Here is a 19,363-nt window from a genome sequence, read left to right on the forward strand (position 1 = left end):
ATAATTCAAATTTTCCCTCAAACAGATACGTTAAAAAGCAAAACGGAAGCATTTTGGATACTGAAAATCTGCATGTCGGACAAGAGAAACATGCGTCCATAATGAGTCACTGTTTGCCGTCGTTTTTGAACTGACGGAGTCATCTGTCCATATTTCTTCGAAAATGATGCCGATAAAACTGTTACGGTGCAGGGTGAATGTTATCGTTACATGATAATAAACTTTTTGTAACCTTCATTGGATGATATGGATTTGGATAATATGTGACTTCAATAGCACGATGCCACATGCCACATAACGCATGAACCAATGGCACTTTTTCGAACGAAATTCTCAGGATGTATTATTTAACGAAACAACTAAGGCAAAAGACCTCACAGATTTTACGATTTGACAACATTGAACTTTTTACTCTGGGTTAAGTGGAAAGTATGGTCCCTGCCAAAAAGGCCAAAGCGATTCCAGAGCTGAAAAACGAAATAATAAATGATATGCACCCAGATTTTTGCCAAAATGGCATGGAAAGTTTTGATATGCGCATCCTGTGTTGTCAGAGGGGTTGTGGTGAGCATTTAATGGTAATTGTGTTTCATACTTATGTAAATGCCTGACACAAAAAAATACGATGAAATTAAAAAAAAAAAATATTTCGACAAATTTTGTTGTGTTTTATTTATAATAAAAAATCTGCGACCTTATTGGATTACCCTATAACTTAGAAAAATTATCGTAAACTTTTTAAAATGCTGCTGAAGTGACTGAATGACTGTATCGATTGTCGAGGAGTTTCTTGGTGGTTCTTTTAGCTAACGAATTCATCAGCTTGGCAACCTTCCTTTATGAATATTATTTGTTTTGAGTTCCATGGAAGGTCCACAAAGAACTCCATTACCTAGAATCCTTTAAAATTAGAAAAAGTAAAAACACAAGAATGCGACATGAGGGTCATACGTTTTGAGTTTAGCACCATTTTTTGTGTCGGTCGTAGTGTGTGTCATAGGTGAATATTGAGGTTTAGTCATGAAAAAATAAACGGAAATAATAGGACTATGAATAAGTTCGTGCGGTTTTACAACAGATGGCGTAACTTGATTATTATTCCATCGATCCACATTTCCAAACATTCATTGGAGAGCTACTGTCGTAAGGCACAAACGTCAGTATAAGTTTTTTATTTGAAGCGTAAACAACAATATTTTTACCACACTTGAACATGTCGAATTTCGTGCCAAATAATGTGTTTTTGCGGGGAATTCTTCTTCATTATTTTAATATGAAGAAAAAAGCAGCCGAAAGTCATCGTATCTTGGTGGAAGTTTATGGTGAGCATGCTCTATCTGAGCGAACGTGCCAGAAGTGGTTTGCACGCTTTAAAAGTGGTGATTTTGGCTTGGAAGACGAAGAACGCGAGGGTGCGCCGCCAAAGTTCATGGATACCGAATTGGAGGAATTGCTCGATCAAGATCCGGCTAAAACGCAAGAAGAGGTTGCAAAAACTTTGGGAGTTGATCAATCAACCATTTCCAAACGTTTAAAAGCCATGGGAATGATCCGAAAGGTAGGCCATTGGGTGCCGTATGAATTGAAGCCAAGAGACGTTGAACGCCGTTTTATGGCATGCGAACAACTGCTTCAACGGCACAAAAGAAAGGGTTTTTGCATCGAATTGTGACTGGCGATGAAAAGTGGGTCCATTACGACAATCCAAAACGTCGGGCAACGTATGGATACCCTGGCCATGCTTCAACATCGACGTCGGCGCAGAATATTCATGGCCTGAAGGTTATGCTGTGTATCTGGTGGGACCAGCTGGGTGTTGTGTATTATGAGCTACTGAAACCGAATGAAACGATTACGGGGGATGTCTACCGACGACAATTGATGCGTTTGAGCCGAGCACTGCGAGAAAAACGGCCGCAATACGCCGATAGACACGACAAAGTTATTTTGCAACATGACAATGCTCGGCCACATGTTGCACAAGTGGTCAAAACATACTTAGAAACGCTCAAATGGGATGTCCTACCCCACCCGCCGTATAGTCCAGACCTTGCGCCATCCGATTACTATCTCTTCCGATCGATGCAACATGGCCTGGCTGACCAGCACTTCCGTAATTACGATGAAGTCAAAAAATGGATCGATTCGTGGATTGCGGCAAAACCGACCGAATTTTTCACAAAGGGAATCCGTGAATTGCCAGAAAGATGGGAAAAAGTAGTAGTAAGCGATGGACAATATTTTGAATATTAAATTTGTAACCATTTTACGTCAATAAAGTTTCAAATTTCGAAAAAAAACCGCACGAACTTATTCATAGTCCTATTACAACGCATGGAAATTGTAAAACTCTACCGTCGAAGTGTGTCCTGTGTTTTGCAGAGATAATACTACGGTGCGTTATCTCGCACCACCTTGATATATAAGTAAATTAGTCACCAATTGATGCCATTTGATTTCTTTCTTTACGGTTTCAAAGAAATATTGTGTATTTTTTAATTATGGGGTTTGCCTTTACCCCATCACCAATCGTCGTTGTCTTTGCTTTAAGATATTAAATGTTCACAATATATACCTTACTTAGCTGAAAAACGCAGTAATCTAACCAAAGAAAAAACAACAAATATGTATACCTAAACCCACCACACGAATTGTATTAATATTTTTGTTTTTTGTTTTGGTTTTGCAGGGAGATGGAAACACATCATTTCTTCGCGCAGCGCGAGCGGGTAACTTGGAGCGAGTTTTGGAACATTTAAAAAATAATATTGACATTAACACCAGCAATGCTGTAAGTAAAATGAATTTTGTTCGTTATGTAATGCTGCGTGAAAATTATTAGAAATTATCACAAGCACCAAAAACTTTAATCGAAAATTGAGAGATCTACAAAGTGACATTTCGATGCGAAAGAAATTAATCTCTTGTACTTGAAATATTTTCGCCAGAAAGAAAGGTATTTCACGAAAACATATCGGTTATTTGTTGCAAGAGTGTCTTAATCCGAAAACAAAAAAAAAATGTTTGATACATTTTCAGAAATTACCACCAGCTGCTCCTTTATGCTATGTAAAAAATACATGGCGATATCTATTAACAGTAACTCATTGGGCGAAAATATGGATTTACTTTTATTCAGTAAACTGAAAACTTGAACAGTAACTCAGTGGCTCAAAATATGGATTTACTTTTACTCAGTAAATTGAAAACAGTAAATCCGGTTTTTTCGATATTTTTTTTTTATTATAACAGACATTCAGTAATGAGCCAAAAGCATATGAATATCCTTTTTGTAAACAGATTTGTGTTTTGTGAAATTTGGAAATTTGGATCAAAAACAATAGCAAGAGCCAATTTCTATTTTCCAAAATGTTCCCGGTGCACATTTACAGCCCACTTCTTTTCTTCATCCATAGGTGCACTTGCAATTTGAATTTATTTAAAAACACATTTTCATATAGAATTAGTCTTCTTCTATCTATTTTTGCTAGTGATTGCATTTTTAGCGCTCGTTAACATTTTCAGATATTCTTGCTATACTCGTAGAAAGAGGAATCTTGTCCGTGCTCTTGATTTTTATTGCTGGCTGGTGATGGCTTATTTTTTTCATTGAACAAACTTTTCAAAATTTTAATTTTATATCAATTGTTCTAGTGTTTAATAAAAACAAATGTTTGAATCTTTCCGCACATAGAATGGCTTAAACGCACTGCATTTGGCTTCCAAAGATGGACATATACACGTCGTATCTGAATTGCTGAAACGCGGCGCTATCGTGGATAGCGCTACCAAGAAGGGTAACACTGCATTGCATATTGCTTCACTCGCCGGCCAGGAGGAGGTGGTGAAACTCTTGCTCGAACACAATGCCTCCGTGAACGTACAGTCACAGAATGGTTTTACGCCACTCTACATGGCAGCACAGGAAAATCACGATTCCGTTGTAAAGCTGCTGCTCGCCAATGGCGCCAATCAAAGTCTTGCCACTGAAGATGGTTTTACACCACTTGCCGTGGCCATGCAGCAAGGTCATGATAAAGTCGTAGCCGTGCTCTTGGAAAGCGATACACGCGGCAAGGTGCGGTTGCCTGCATTGCATATTGCGGCCAAGAAGGACGATGTAAAGGCCGCCACATTACTTTTGGATGTGAGTACGGTGGGGCAAAAGTACTCACTAAGAAACAAATCCTTTTATATGCGAGTGTATGTACTAAGTTTTAATTTTTGTCAATCTCTTACAGAACGATCACAACCCCGATGTAACATCCAAATCTGGGTTTACACCACTGCACATTGCTTCCCACTATGGCAATCAAGCCATCGCTACCTTACTAATTCAAAAAGGCGCCGACGTGAACTTCGCGGCCAAGCATAATATCAGTCCATTGCATGTTGCTGCCAAGTGGGGTAAAACCAATATGGTTTCATTGCTTCTAGAGAAGGGTGCTAATATTGAAGCTAAGACCCGTGACGGTCTAACGCCGTTGCATTGCGCAGCACGTTCTGGTCACGAGCAGGTCGTCGATATGCTACTGGAGCGCGGCGCACCAATTAGCGCTAAAACAAAGAACGGTCTTGCTCCGCTGCATATGGCAGCACAGGGTGAGCATGTGGATGCCGCACGCATTTTGCTGTACCATCGTGCGCCCGTTGACGAGGTAACTGTGGACTATTTGACAGCATTGCATGTGGCTGCCCATTGTGGACATGTGCGGGTCGCGAAGCTGTTGCTCGATCGTAATGCCGACGCCAATGCACGTGCGCTTAACGGTTTTACGCCGTTGCATATTGCGTGCAAGAAGAATCGCATAAAGGTGGTGGAATTGTTGTTGCGTCACGGCGCTAGCATCAGTGCCACCACAGAGAGTGGTTTGACGCCGCTGCATGTGGCCGCTTTCATGGGTTGCATGAACATTGTCATCTATTTGCTGCAACATGACGCCAGCCCAGATGTGCCGACTGTGCGCGGCGAGACACCGCTTCATTTAGCTGCGCGTGCTAATCAGGTTGGTGCTATCAGTGGGGATATGCATTTAGAAGGGAAAGTAAATGGCTATTAATTGGAATTTCTTTTCAGACTGATATTATACGCATTTTGTTGCGCAATGGCGCTCAGGTGGATGCACGCGCACGGGAGCAACAAACCCCATTGCATATTGCTTCGCGGCTCGGCAATGTTGATATTGTAATGCTGTTATTGCAGCATGGCGCTCAAGTGGATGCCACCACCAAGGATATGTATACTGCTTTACACATTGCTGCCAAAGAGGGTCAGGATGAGGTAAAACAATTGATTGCGAAAAAGATTGTGGACCACATTGATACGGTTTATTTGATGCAATTGTTTTGGATACGCCATCAGGAGTATTTTATATGATTATTTGTTATTGTTTTGTTTTGTAATTCCTTCACTTGATTTTTGTACTCATAAACGCATATGTATGTACATACATATGTTTTACGTAATTATTAATTTTTGTTTTCAAAACTGTATGTAATTATTAATTTTTTTTTCAAAACTGGAATTTCAATATTATTTTAAGTCGATATAAATTGATCTTTCGAACAGTTATCGTGAAGTTGTTTCTAATGTATTTATTTATGTTTTATTTGAAAAGTAAAACACACACAAAAAAAAAGAAATATTTCTCAAAGCAGATTAACACCATAGCAGATTGACCTACGGCTGATTGCCTCAAACGTATTAGTAAAGCAATGTTTGTCACACACGTTTTTGGCACTTGCGTATAGGCCAATTAACATTTAAAGATTTCCACCCATATCAATCGCGAGGACTTTCCCACAACTTTTCCTTTAAAATGAGTTTATTTCAATTTCAGGGTTAACCTCTTAAGCGATTTTTGTCGAATAATAATATTTATTATTATTGAAAAAAATTGGTCATAATTAAAAAAATTTTTTTTGGTTCGACAATATTAATTATTTTTCAAATATTTGAATAAAAATAAATAAATATTAGTACATTACGTTACATTTAAAAAAAAACGAAAAAAAAAAAAATTAATATTCCTGGGAAGAAATAAAACTAATTATTCGGAAAAATTAAACAAAAAAAAAATATGTGTTTTCTTCTTGAAAACATTCTAAAAAGTAAAATGAGCTTACGACACAAAAACTGCACAAATAAATATTTTACAGATTTATATTTTGCTTGAAGAATTTCGAGCATGCTTGGTTATAAAATTGGTATTTTAAAATAAAAAAAAATATCTATTTGCGTCTCTGATATTTCGCCTCAGATATTTACTCTAAACTTAATTCTATTAATGACAATATTAAAAAAAAAAAAATGTTTCACCTAAATAAATATTTTTCAATGACCGACACACACATTCTCAACATCAAAAGAAAAAAAAAACATAATAATTCAAAACAGTTTTCGGCCTTTTCCAACATGAGTTTTGTACTCTTGACGAAAATGCGAAACAAAATATAAATTTAAAGAACACAAAAAAAAATTTATTAAACTAAAATAATTTTATTTAAAATGAAAAATTATCTACTAATTTACATATTCTCAACTTCAAATAAAATAACAGTAAAAGAGTTTTCGGCCCTCTCCAACATGCGAAACGAAATCTAAATTTAAGAACAGTGCTCTTATTTAGATTTGGGTGGCTATTCGTTCTCACTTTTGGCTTTCAGCCTCGAAGTTTCTACTTTACCTCAAAATCAACAACATATCTTGTTTTTTGCCTTGTCTATGTAGCCTAACTCTAATACTCTCAGACATCTTTGAAAATAAATTTCATTGTATTCATCCATTGATACAGAAATTCTCATGACTGAGATTCAAGCGACGCGGCTGCCATGTCTGCCGCCTGGCTATAATTTTGCATATAGCAATAATTGATTTTACAATAATCTTCTATCGAAATGGCGTGAATTTGAACTAATGAATCGCACAGCTCTCATACAAATCGATAGCTCAGAACTACAATTCCCTGTCATTTCTATTTCCTATAATTTCCGCAGCTGGAAAGCTTTCCAATTAAACAATTGTGGTTCAGGTAATATTTGCAGTTGGAAAGTTAAAGCGTAATTATTTTAGTGATAATCGAAAAAAAATTAAAACCATTATATTTTTGTAAACACCAGACCTCTGGAACTACAATACAAACCTATTTTTAAAATAATTCTTTCTCTAAAAATCCATGCCAGGCTTCACCAATAAAGGTTATATAAGAAAATGTATACATTATGAGGTGCCGTAGAAATATAGGCTTTTAACTTAAAAATATATAATTCTGTCAGAGTGTGAAAAATTAATCCCGATTCAGCTGTGGTGAAAACTTGCTTTTGAAATATTTAAATATTTCTTGTTATATAGTTTTGTTTTTAATTGTAGACAAACTTATATTTTATATAGATTTATTGAATTTTTGTTTATTCTGTTAAAAAATTTGTTTATTATTCGTTGTAAGAAATTTGTTATGATTTAATTACCGTTTTAAAATATTGTTAAATAAATTGCGAATTACAAAATTTTGTTCTTTTGTTTATTATTGTGTTTTTATGGGTATTCGAGAATATTTTCACTTTTATATTTCATAACTCTTGTTTTCACCATTCTTCCAATTTATGTACTTAACTTCTTTATGAAATCTATACAATTAGGTCGCTGCTGTTTTGATTGAAAATGGCGCAGCCTTGGACGCTGCTACGAAGAAAGGCTTCACACCACTACATTTGACCGCCAAATATGGTCATATCAAAGTTGCTCAATTGTTGCTGCAAAAGGAGGCGGATGTGGATGCCCAAGGCAAGAATGGCGTCACTCCGTTGCATGTTGCCTGTCATTACGACAATCAGAAAGTCGCTTTATTATTGTTGGAGAAGGGCGCTAGCCCTCATGCAACAGCCAAAAATGGGCATACACCATTGCATATTGCTGCACGTAAAAATCAAATGGATATTGCTACAACTTTGTTGGAATATGGCGCACAAGCTAATGCTGAGAGCAAAGCTGGTTTCACACCATTGCACTTGAGTTGCCAGGCAAGTATTTTATATACTCGTAAGTTTATATGTACGTATTTATGTGTATTGAAGTTCGACTGACATGACCCGACAGCTGATGTACTCATCGTATTCACTTGATTTAGCATAGTGTGACTTCTTCGCAATGCAATAAACTAAGACAACCACTCTGGGGGTTTTAAGAGATTTAGCAGAATCGCCGCATGAAGTGAAAACCGTTTATGGAATCTGAACGAAAACCCTTAGGTTAATTTGGGTTGAAGCAGTTGTCCTCTTGTATACACTCAGGCTCATAGTCCATTCCTAAAACCAGTGTATGCTTTTGAAAAATTATAGAATATCCCTGATTTATTTAAACTGATATCTTCCAATTCCTTAAAACCTAAAATAGTAAACCTACGTCTGGATAGAGCAGCACAATGGCTCAGAAGGTGCGATATCGTCTCTTGCTCTTCCTCATCTAGACAACTTCTGCAAAAGTCATGTGTTTACACTCCCATCCTCTGGGCGTACCTACCTGTTAGGCAGTGCCTTGTTTCAACTGAAATCAGTGTGCTCAGACTGTGCCTAGCTTAGCAGAGATTCTGGTTTCATTAAGTCATTTTTCACTCGCTGCTCTTACGATTTCCTCAAAGATAAGTAGTTTACATGATTTTAAGGGTATGCCTATGTCATTCTCTGTGTATTGATAGGTCACACAGTTATTGATAAGTCATGCAGTTATCCTCAATGTCGCAATGGTCGGAACCCATGTTACCTTTAGAAGAAATGACTCAGCCATCTCGTTAAAAGATGTGGGGCAATCCATGGATACCTTGGAGGTTGTCAACTGCTTTTTGAGGGATTTTATCGCTGCCTGGCTATCAGTTGTAGAAATGTAGATATCATATGCAGGTTTCGCATCACACAGTGTCACGGCTTTCATTATTGCCTCAGTTCAGCCTGAAAGACACTACAGTAGTCGGGGAGTCGAAAACTGAAGGAGATCCTCAGATGTTCGGAATATACAACTCCGCCCACTCTGGTCTCGAGCTTTGAGCCATCTGTGTATACATACATGGATGGATTCGCCCTGTCTTACATCGTCCCGTTCCCATTCTTCCCTTGAGGGTAGGAACGTTGTAATGGTTAGTGTAACAAAAAAAAAAACTTCAAATAAGTGTATTTTTTGGGATGGTAAATACTTTTAGCCGAATGGTTTGGTGCATGACTACCATTCGGGTAGGTTCGAATCTTCGTGCATGAAATTGCAAAATAATAGAAGAAATTTTCTAATAGCGATCGCCATTTGACAGGCAATGGTAAAGGTCCGCGCGTATTTCTATCACTGAAAAGCTCCTAATACGAGTAAAAACCATTTGCCGTTCGGAGTCAGCTGAAAACCTGTAGATCCCTCCATTTGCAGAATAGCATCAAGACGCACGCCGTAGATAGGAGGAGGAGCTCGGCCAAATACCTAACAGAAGAGTACGTGCCAATTATTTATTTATTTTTGTTTTTAGTTTAACTGGTTGAAATAGATTTCGTGGAATAAAAAAGTTTGTGAAATATTTGTATACATATATTTAAGAGTATACTGAAGAAAAACGTGTGTACTACTAATCTAAAAACTACCTCAAGTTAGTGCTTCAATACATTACAAACATAAATAAAATTATTCCGCAGGAGGGTCACGCTGAAATATCGAATTTGCTCCTCGAACATAAGGCTGGTGTCAATCATCCAGCCAAGAATGGTCTTACTCCGATGCATTTGTGTGCACAAGAAGATAACGTGAATGTAGCTGAAATTCTACAACGTAACGGTGCTAATATTGACATGGCCACCAAAGCCGGGTACACACCCTTACATGTAGCTGCCCATTTCGGCCAAGCAAATATGGTGCGCTTTTTATTGCATCACGGTGCTAACGTAGATGCGGCTACATCAATCGGTTATACACCACTTCATCAGACCGCACAGCAAGGCCATTGCCACATTGTTAATCTACTATTGGAGCATAAAGCGAATGCCAATGCACAGACGGTCAACGGACAGACACCGCTGCATATTGCACGCAAATTGGGTTATATCAGTGTTTTGGATTCTTTGAAATCGATTACAAGTGAACCGGACGCTGCAACGCAAAATCAAACCGATGAAAAGTATCGCGTTGTCGCCCCAGAGGCAATGCATGAATCATTTATGTCGGACTCAGAAGAGGAAGGTGGTACGTACCATTCATTGCTATATATATATAAAGAAGTATGTATGTTATCTATGGACAAATGTATATGAATTTCATTCACATTTGAAAACTTCTGCTTGTCTCTGCATTTCGTATATCCCATAAGTAACGTACCCTTTATATTTCATTTATACATCTGCATATAGAAACAATCGCTTAACAAAACAATTTCTCATTATATATATATACAATAGAACAAATGTTATTATTTGACTCCTTCGAAGAGTATCTTAGGCTACTACTTATAATACAACTGGTATAAAAACTTTGACATGCTACTCGATTAACACAATGCGAAGCACTAAAACCACTAATACGACACGAAGTTAAAAATCTTTCTTTATCCATTATATGTATGTGTACCTATCCTTATTATACTGTAGTATAATCTGATAAAGCTTAAAAATTGTCAAATGTCAAAAATTCTAAATGTCAGTTTTATACTTTATGAATATTTTATTTTTGTTTAACAAAACCGTGTCTCAGGTGACACAAACGATTGGGATCCATGTTATGGCATTAAGGGTGATCGAAATACGAATGAAGGCCACGTTTATCTTCCATATTACCAGGGCGAAACATTCTTTATGTCTAGTAAGTCTCGCATATTGGGCTTTACGTTTATTAGCAGTATTAAAAAAAGTACAGTCAATTAAACAAAGATATTCGTATTTCTTAAACTGATTTTCATAAATAAAGTTCCTTATAAAGTGTGTGTGTGTATGTGGTAGTGTTTTCGTCTAAATTCTTGGCTTTTTGTTAACACATAATTAATTTATATGCTTGTATGTAAATAAATAGTAACATGTCAAAATTTTTAGACCATCCTTCACACTTTACGGGGTTATACATACATACATACATATGTACCTACAGAATATCAGCGCCAATGATGTATAAGTTCATTGGTCCTGCTCTGGTGCTCGCATGCTAGGAATATTTGAAAATTCTTTCAAATGCAAAAATTTGACTTAAATGCGGATATCCGGAAGAACTACCTTCGGTAGTATTGTATTAACACACAATATGTGCACTAGGGTGATCGTTTATTGTGTGAATTGAAGAAGAAAAACAAACGCAATAGAAAAACCAAAAAGGTTATAAAGGCTCCAACTTAGAAGGAAAGTATTGCACTGTATTGGAGATAGATGTTTATTAAATTACAGTTCGTAACTCAAACTATAGTTCATCTGCAGATTCGTTTTTCTCTGCCTATGTATTAGGTATTGCCTTCGAGGTCATCCAACGGTAGACCCAAAAACGTACTCTTTCGTTAGGATTTGATCAAAGACAAGGAGGTGTTAGATGAGTTGATTTAAGTAGGCTTAATATTTTCTATATACACATGTATATGTTTATATATATATATATATATATATAAAGGGTGATCAATTTAGAAGTATCCAATTTTAATTTTCAATAAAACAACGAAAATTCAAATAGGTTGGGCAATCTTTATTATTTTGGTGCAGAATCAAGGCATTTATTTTTTAACCAATTTTGCATAACTCGCTGGAGGACTTCGGCCGATACCTCGTGAATAACTTTAGTTATGTTGGCTTCCAATGCCTCAATCGCAGCTGGTTTATCCATAAAGCATTTAGACTTTAGATACACCCAAAAATAAAAGTGCAAAGGTCTGATATCACACGATCTTGGTGGATAATCCACTGGTCCGAGACGAGAGATAAATGGCTCTCCGAAATGACGACGCAGTAAATTCAATGTTTCACGGTATTTGTGGCAAGTAGCGTCGCATTGAGTGGGTTCGTGTTGCTCTTCAGCCCAAGTAGGACAATTTTGCTTATTGACGTAGCCAATGAGCCAAAAATGGGCCTCATCTTCTTCACCCGCTCCAATATGCAGAATAGAATTGTCCAACTTATGGAACGACACCAAGAGGCTCTCTACAAATTGGAATATAGATATGGAGAAATAACTGGTTTGTGAAGACCACAACCACATTGAAGGTGTAGTACATATAGTATGTATATAGACTGAGTGTAAGTACGACTGTTTAATGACAAGAGCGCCGGAAGATTGGTGTCTCATATATTTGTAATTAATTGTTTTCGGAAGTGAGTGATACCCTCGAAGGCAACCGAAGCACTTTTCAATACAAATACTGATAAACTGATTGGTATTAATTTTGAGTACAAGTAAGCAAACGTCATACAACTCTCAATTCATTTGTAAAATGATTTACTGAAAGTTTGTGTCCCATAATAGCTGCTTAAAAACCCGTTCTACAATCTCCGACGTACTTAGCTGGTTTTTTTGATTCTCAAAGAGTATTATCCGGTGTATTTCCCAAAAGTCTACTACAAGTCATAGCATAAAGTAATAAACCAGAAAATATGGTTTTAAATGAACCAATCATAAATAAATCGAAAAAAGTACGAAATATGTTAGGAACGACTTGCACTCTTTCAAACAGATATTTGAACAGATATGATAAAGCCCATCTAAGGTCAAATCATCGCAATCGTGACTTAAAAAAATAACGCTGTTTGATTCTCATGGTGTGTTCTTTTCTCACAATAATTATGCCCTGTGCAAGAGCTGTTCAATTCTGGCATTATTTTCGTAGAGGTGCGTGTTCTTCTCTCAAACTGTTATACTTTGATCATCCGAATGTGCGACATTATCTGATTCTGGTTTTCAAGTCTGCACAAGTTCATCAAAATAATTGTGCGAAATAATTGTTAAAAAAATTTTAAGTAAATCGTTCTGTGTTTTTTTTTTTGTTCTATTCTCACGCAACATTTTTACAGGGCGTATAACAATTTTTCAGTAATGAGGTTAAGTTTTTGCGACAAGCGAAACGTAACCTTCTGTACCAAGCGTGATTCCGCTGAGTTTCCTGCCGACCCAAGTTTTACTATCGGCGCACTAGAACGATAGCGGAGAGATATGCGGGAATACCAGTGCGGGCCCAGTGCTATCGACGGCATTTACAGTGCTATCGACCTATGAAATCGATAAATTGTTTTATTCCAAAAAATCTTATTGCTAAATGGTTTATTTAGAATTTACGGTTAGAGATCTGCAAGGGATCTCACTGCAGATATTCCCTAGACATCCAGTTGAGAAGCATACTTTTTCTGAAATGCACATCGTTAATTTTTTATCCCAAAGATGTTCATTGGACGGCGTGAAAGTACAATTGATAGTGAGAGTAGTAATGAAAACGTTGTGAGTTTTAGAAGAAAAATTAAAAATAGAATTTCGTCGAGTTCAGGCTCGGATACTGATGAATTATATGCAAGTGAAGATATTGAAGAATTACTAACAGAACTGGAATCAGACGAAGAAGGGAAATTGAACCCAACTAATGATTCATTGGACAATATTCAATAGAACGAGTTCGATAACAGCCAACAATTGTTTCCGTTCACTGGAAAAAGCGGGCTTTGGATTTGCCGACTGACATTAGCCCAGCTGAAACTCTTTCGCTAGTCTTCAATGAAACAGTCTAAGTCTTTTAGTCACAGTAACTTATAGATATGTAGAGCAGAAATTACTTGAACATGAAGTGACTGGTCAAAATAAATGGATTCTCACCACTTCCGAAGAAATTAAAAAATTTGTTCGATTGATGACTTGGATGGGTCTAGTAGAAACACCGCTTACGAAATGTTGGTTAACGGATCCTATATACAATTTTTCATGAAACGTTAATACAATTATCAATGAAACGACAGTACAAAATAACAGAATTGAAAAAGTTGTACCACTTGTGGACGTGTTGATTGTTATTTATCAGGAGGCTTTTTCTCCAGACGAAAAAATGTGTTGTCGACGACACAATGGTTCCGTGGAGAGGACGACTGGTATTTTGGAAATATATTCCAACAAAGTCATATAAGTATGGTGTAAAACTGTTCAAACTGTGCTCCACCGACGGATACACAAGGTCTTCAAAAATATATTCTGGACGATTGTCTGGAACCAGCGGAAAAAGGAAAGTTGGCATAGCAGAAAATGTCTGCACTGAAATTGCAGGCAAATTATTGAAAAGAGGTGAAATGGTGGTATGAGAAGATCATAATGATATTGTAGTACTAAAATGAAGAGATGTTCGCGATGTCCGAATCTTATCCACGAATCGTCCTGCTATCATGACTCCAAGCTAGGATTCTACACATCGTGGTCATCCTTCGAAAATGAAGCCTTTGGCGATAATAGCAATATTGGTAAAAGTGTCATCGATAGAAGCGATGATATGGTGTCATATGCAACAAACATACGGAACAGCATTAAATGATATCGCAAATTAGCAATATACGAGTATTTATAATACTTTTAGGGAAAACGATCGTAAACGCACATATAGTGTATCAGATAGCTATACAAAAAATAGAGATAAGGAAATTTCGTCAACCTTTAGTCACAGAATCGTTGTCTCCAAAAAATAATGTGCCCAACACTAATACACACAAAATAAGGAATCTGTCTTACTATTTGGAGATTCGCAAGAATCAGCAAGGCAAGCCTGTAAGAAGGAAGGGCGTACTGCGTACCCAAAAGAAGAGGAAAAATGTCGGACGCCAACAAGAAAACAAAAAACATAAAAGACGACAACTTATTTTTTGAATTGCCCAAAACTGCTACAGGTTTGATGGACTGTTTCAACGAATATCCTATATCCTATAAATTAATAAAAAGTGGAGTGTTTTTTGCAGATCCATTTTTAATTGTCAGTGACGATGCGATGCAGAAAATCTTTTCTTTTCTGCCGTTCAAGAAGCATCTCACACGTCACCAAAAGTATCTCGCTATCCCTCTCTGTCAAATGATATGGCACCCAGTTATCTGCTTCCTGGACAATTCCCATCGTGTGAAAACGTTTATCGATGGTTGACCTGTCAACATATAACTCTTTAGACACATGATCAAGGGTTCGACATGCGCCTTCGCCCAATAATTGTTGTAGTTGAGTATTTTCGAATTTTTTCGGTGCCCCTTCGCGATCTTTATCACTCACGTCGAAATTGCCACTATGGAAGCGTCGAAACCACTCTTTACAAGTTGTATTTGATGGAGCGAGATTACCGTAAATATTGATCAATATACGACATGTGCAGCTGCACTTTTCTTTAAAAGGTAATAATGAAACATGACATCCCCCGTTTTTTCGGGACGAACGTAGACATTATTGACGTCGTATAAAAACGGATCTTTACGCTTCAAATGAATGTCATTTACTGTGATCAAGACCTCTCATATACTCCTTCCAATCACCAGACTAGTAATATACGAACACAAAAATAGTATCAGCAGCGACACCTCTTTTACGAGGTCGGAAGTTTATTCCCATACCCAATGCTTCAGAATTTGTTCCATTAAATTTGTGTTCAAACCCAAGTACGGGTTACACGGGACGGAACGTGTTAAATATCAATTGAAATGTGTAAATGTTTCAAACATGTTTTATTCGTTCAAAAACGCAAGCCGAATCACTCTTAGAATACTGTATGAGCTCTTACAAGAAAAAATAATAATAAGTAATGCATTTTTATAAATGCCTGCCATATAAAATTATGGGAAATAAGTTCAAATTCTGCGAGAGCGACCAAATTCAAAATATCAGTGAGTAGCTAACAGTTAGCATTTAAAGTGTTGTTTTTGTTTTGTGGAGTGTGGTTGATATATTTTTGTACATTCAGAAATTTAAATTCCGTTTTTTGCACATAAATCCCAGATGGTGTTGGTAAATTAGCTGAGTTGTTCTTTTTCTTTCGCCGTGTCCATGCGGCTGTCAGCTCAGAATGAAACAAGGTGAATTCATTATTTGTTTTCCAGAACAGTGTTGTTGGTCTAGTGCCACCACCTTTAATGAATGCGCCTTGCATAGATCCTATTATTTCACTTGAAAGATAATTCACTTCTATTTCGTTATTTGTCTATTGTCTCAAGGGAAAACTCTCTTTTGTTAGATGCAATTCTAGAAAGAAAAGTTCTTTTAAAATTATAAATTAAAAACCACTGGTGACCGCTGCAGTGCGAATGTTTTCTTCTTAACAGTGTGACTCGACAATGCACCCTAATGAAGCTGCATTCCGCACTGTGACCTGGGTAGGATGCAATTTCGTCTCAATGAGAATTTCGTGGTTAAAGCCAGTTAAATATCATTTCGATAATTTTTATAACCGAGCACTTGGGGCCAAAGGTATTCTAATTTTGTCCATGATTCACGATTGTATGTAACATAAAGGAATCGAAATAGATATAGATATGTATATATATACCAAAATGGTCAGAATAAAGAGAGGAGTTATACTTCCGTCCTTACTCACGATAGCACGAGCAATAACATGAATATGCTTCAATAAAACTTAACACACGTATTACTCTTAGAGAAGAAAAGAAATACACCCCCAGTAAAATTTTGAAAAGTGGGCAGTGCCACGCCTAGTTTTAGGTAAATACGTGTATTTATATTTCTGGCCTAACAATGGGGAAATGAATATTGGTTGTAGGAAACGGTTTTATTGCTTCTCGAAACATTCTCCATGATGACTAATTCACGTTTGCACCATTTTGAAGCTCTTTGAGTTTCCAGGGAGGTTTTTAAATCAGATCCAACGCGGACATATCTTTTTCTACCACAAGGTAATCATGCAAAATCTTATTGATGCCCCTCATACTATTGCCCACTACTTTAACTTTATGATTTTGCACAATCAAACCTCTATACTTTCTGGCACAACAATTAATTTTGGACAAACCTCACGGAATTCGTCGGTGAGTGAACAGCAACGACGAGGCAATTAATTGTGTCAGTTTTCTATGGTGCTAAAAGATGCTTCTCTACAAGGCTCTCATCATGCCTGTCCTAACTTATGGCGCAGAAGCTTGGACGTTGACAATATCCAATGAGGCGTCCCTTGGAGTTTTTGAGAGATAGATTCTGCGGAAGATTTTTGGATCTTTGCCGGATGGAACAAAGGGCTGTATGAGCATATACTTGGCTCTGAAAATATTTGATGTGGTACCAACTGGTGGTAGTAGAGAAAGAGGAATACCTCCTCTGTGTTGGAAAGATCAGTTGGAGAAGGCTTCTTTTGGTATGTCCAACTGGCGAGAAAGAAATAACTGGCGCGCTTTATTAAACTATGCCAAAATCGCGTAAGTGTTTATCACGGCAATCATGTAGAAGCGGAAGAAAGAGTGGTGCTTGTTCAATGATTTTAGTTCATCGATGCAGTCTTGTCTTTTAAATTCAAGTTGAAAATTGTGAAAAATTATCACACGAAGAAGTTCACGATAATAGAAACGTCAAGTAGAGCCTGACAACACTATAGGTGCCAAACAGAAATATAAATAGTAACTCTCGTAAAACTCGTCCAAACTTGATACAAATTTAGGCCCAACATAGTTATTATTGAGATCGCATAAAAAACACCTCGCCTTGATAAGACTAAATTTCCGCCGGCCCTCTTCCGATGATGTAGGCTATAACTCCCATTGATTATGAGTTTGTTTTATTTTTTTGGTAGCACATTTCATCAGCCATCTGCATTAGAAAGCATAATCTTAGTATTTTGCGAACGCCTCAGGGAGTCATAGAAACCGCGTCGATCACCCTAGTGTGTATATATGTATGTGCATACATACATACACATATAAGTACATATACTATAAATATTTGTTCTAATCTTGATGTATAAATTTAAAAGCTCTTGGTGTTGCTTGAATATTATACACGTACTTACATACATATGTAAATAAATACATACTAAAATAAGATTCTAAATAGCTTGTGACATGTTCACATTTTATTTAAATTATGTTTGATGAAAAGTTCCTGAAAGAACACACCTAATCCCCACGAACGTTGTTAATCAAGTTTGATCTGCTGGTTCTCAACTCCAAATGCTATAGGAAAAATACTTACCATAATATTAAGCGCCAGTGTTGAGATGATTTGGACCACCAAGGTTTATGTGGAAATAATAACTAAACACGGTGACCTTTCTTAAGGAATTAATCCTGCCTCATAATGCTCTTGTCTGTAGAGTACCTGAAAAAAATCATCAACCTCATAAAACAATTGTTCACAGATGCCACTTGCAGAGTGAGATTTGAGAGCGTCCTGATGTGCGGCATTCAAGAGCATGCAGGAGTAAGACAAGGATTCGTGCTATCTCCGTTAAGCAACCGTGGCTAGCACATATATATCCTGGAATATGGGCGGCTACGTTGAAGATCTTAACTACGCCGACGATATGTGTTTGTTGTCGCACAAAGACTCACATACGATATACAGTCAAAAATTGTAGCGCTAAACGAATGTGCAGCTAAAGTGGCCGTGAAAGTCAACGTTGACAAAGATGTAGGGCGTAAACACTGCGGCCTCGCAAGCCTTTCAGATTAAACGGCACTTAACTCGAAGATGAGTTCTGCTAATTCGGAAAAATTGTGGCTCAGCAGCCGACATTCGCAGTCGAATATAGAAGGGTCGCGCTGTGGTTGATCTTTTGGACAAAGCGAGTAGATCATCACATATATACAGGCGCACGAAATTGAGGATCTTTGAATCTAATGTAAACGCTGTTGTTATATATGAGTGTGAGACATGGAACACCATTACGCGTGATATATGTACAAACACTCCAGGTATTTATTGATCGCAGTTTTCGCTAAATTATGCACGTTCTGGCCTGAAACCACCACTAACCCCGATCTCTTCACATTAACGAAGCAGATACCCGATCATCTTGAAATCCGACGGCCAAAGTGGAAATAAATCGGTCACACACTGCAAAAACAACATGGTAATAACACAAAGCATCCCTAGACTGGAACTCGCAAGGCAGTCGGAGATATGGTAGGCCATTTAACACTTGCAGGCGACTAGTGGAAGCAGACACGTTACAAGCAGGTCGCACTTGGTGACAAATAAAATTCTTAGATATAAATAAATATAATTTTAACTTGTTTATTGAGACCCTAGGAACTACGGGAAAATATATATAAAGCCAGTAGATACCAACTGAATCTTAAGAAAAATAAAGAAAATTAAAAATAAAAGAAAAAAAGGAAAATCTACACATAATTGTTTTTATGATGTGACAATGAGTCATAAATCATTCAAGATTTATATCTTATCTTGAGAAGTTCAAACAAGAA

At 37.1% G+C, this 19,363-nt stretch overlaps 1 protein-coding gene across 1 annotated transcript in view; it reads left to right on the plus strand.

The window, feature by feature from the left end:
- Window positions 1–19,363, plus strand: part of LOC128861734 (ankyrin-3) — a 55,924-nt gene that overhangs the window by 27,154 nt on the left and 9,407 nt on the right. Inside the window, exons 2-7 of the mRNA XM_054100100.1 lie at window positions 2,690–2,791; window positions 3,695–4,147; window positions 4,242–5,006; window positions 5,078–5,281; window positions 7,639–8,019; window positions 9,667–10,210. Coding sequence (XP_053956075.1) covers window positions 2,690–2,791; window positions 3,695–4,147; window positions 4,242–5,006; window positions 5,078–5,281; window positions 7,639–8,019; window positions 9,667–10,210 — 2,449 coding nt within the window. The remainder of the gene's footprint in view (window positions 1–2,689; window positions 2,792–3,694; window positions 4,148–4,241; window positions 5,007–5,077; window positions 5,282–7,638; window positions 8,020–9,666; window positions 10,211–19,363) is intronic.

The sequence above is a fragment of the Anastrepha ludens genome, chromosome 4 (genome assembly GCF_028408465.1).
Source record: "Anastrepha ludens isolate Willacy chromosome 4, idAnaLude1.1, whole genome shotgun sequence".
Taxonomy (NCBI): domain Eukaryota; kingdom Metazoa; phylum Arthropoda; class Insecta; order Diptera; family Tephritidae; genus Anastrepha; species Anastrepha ludens.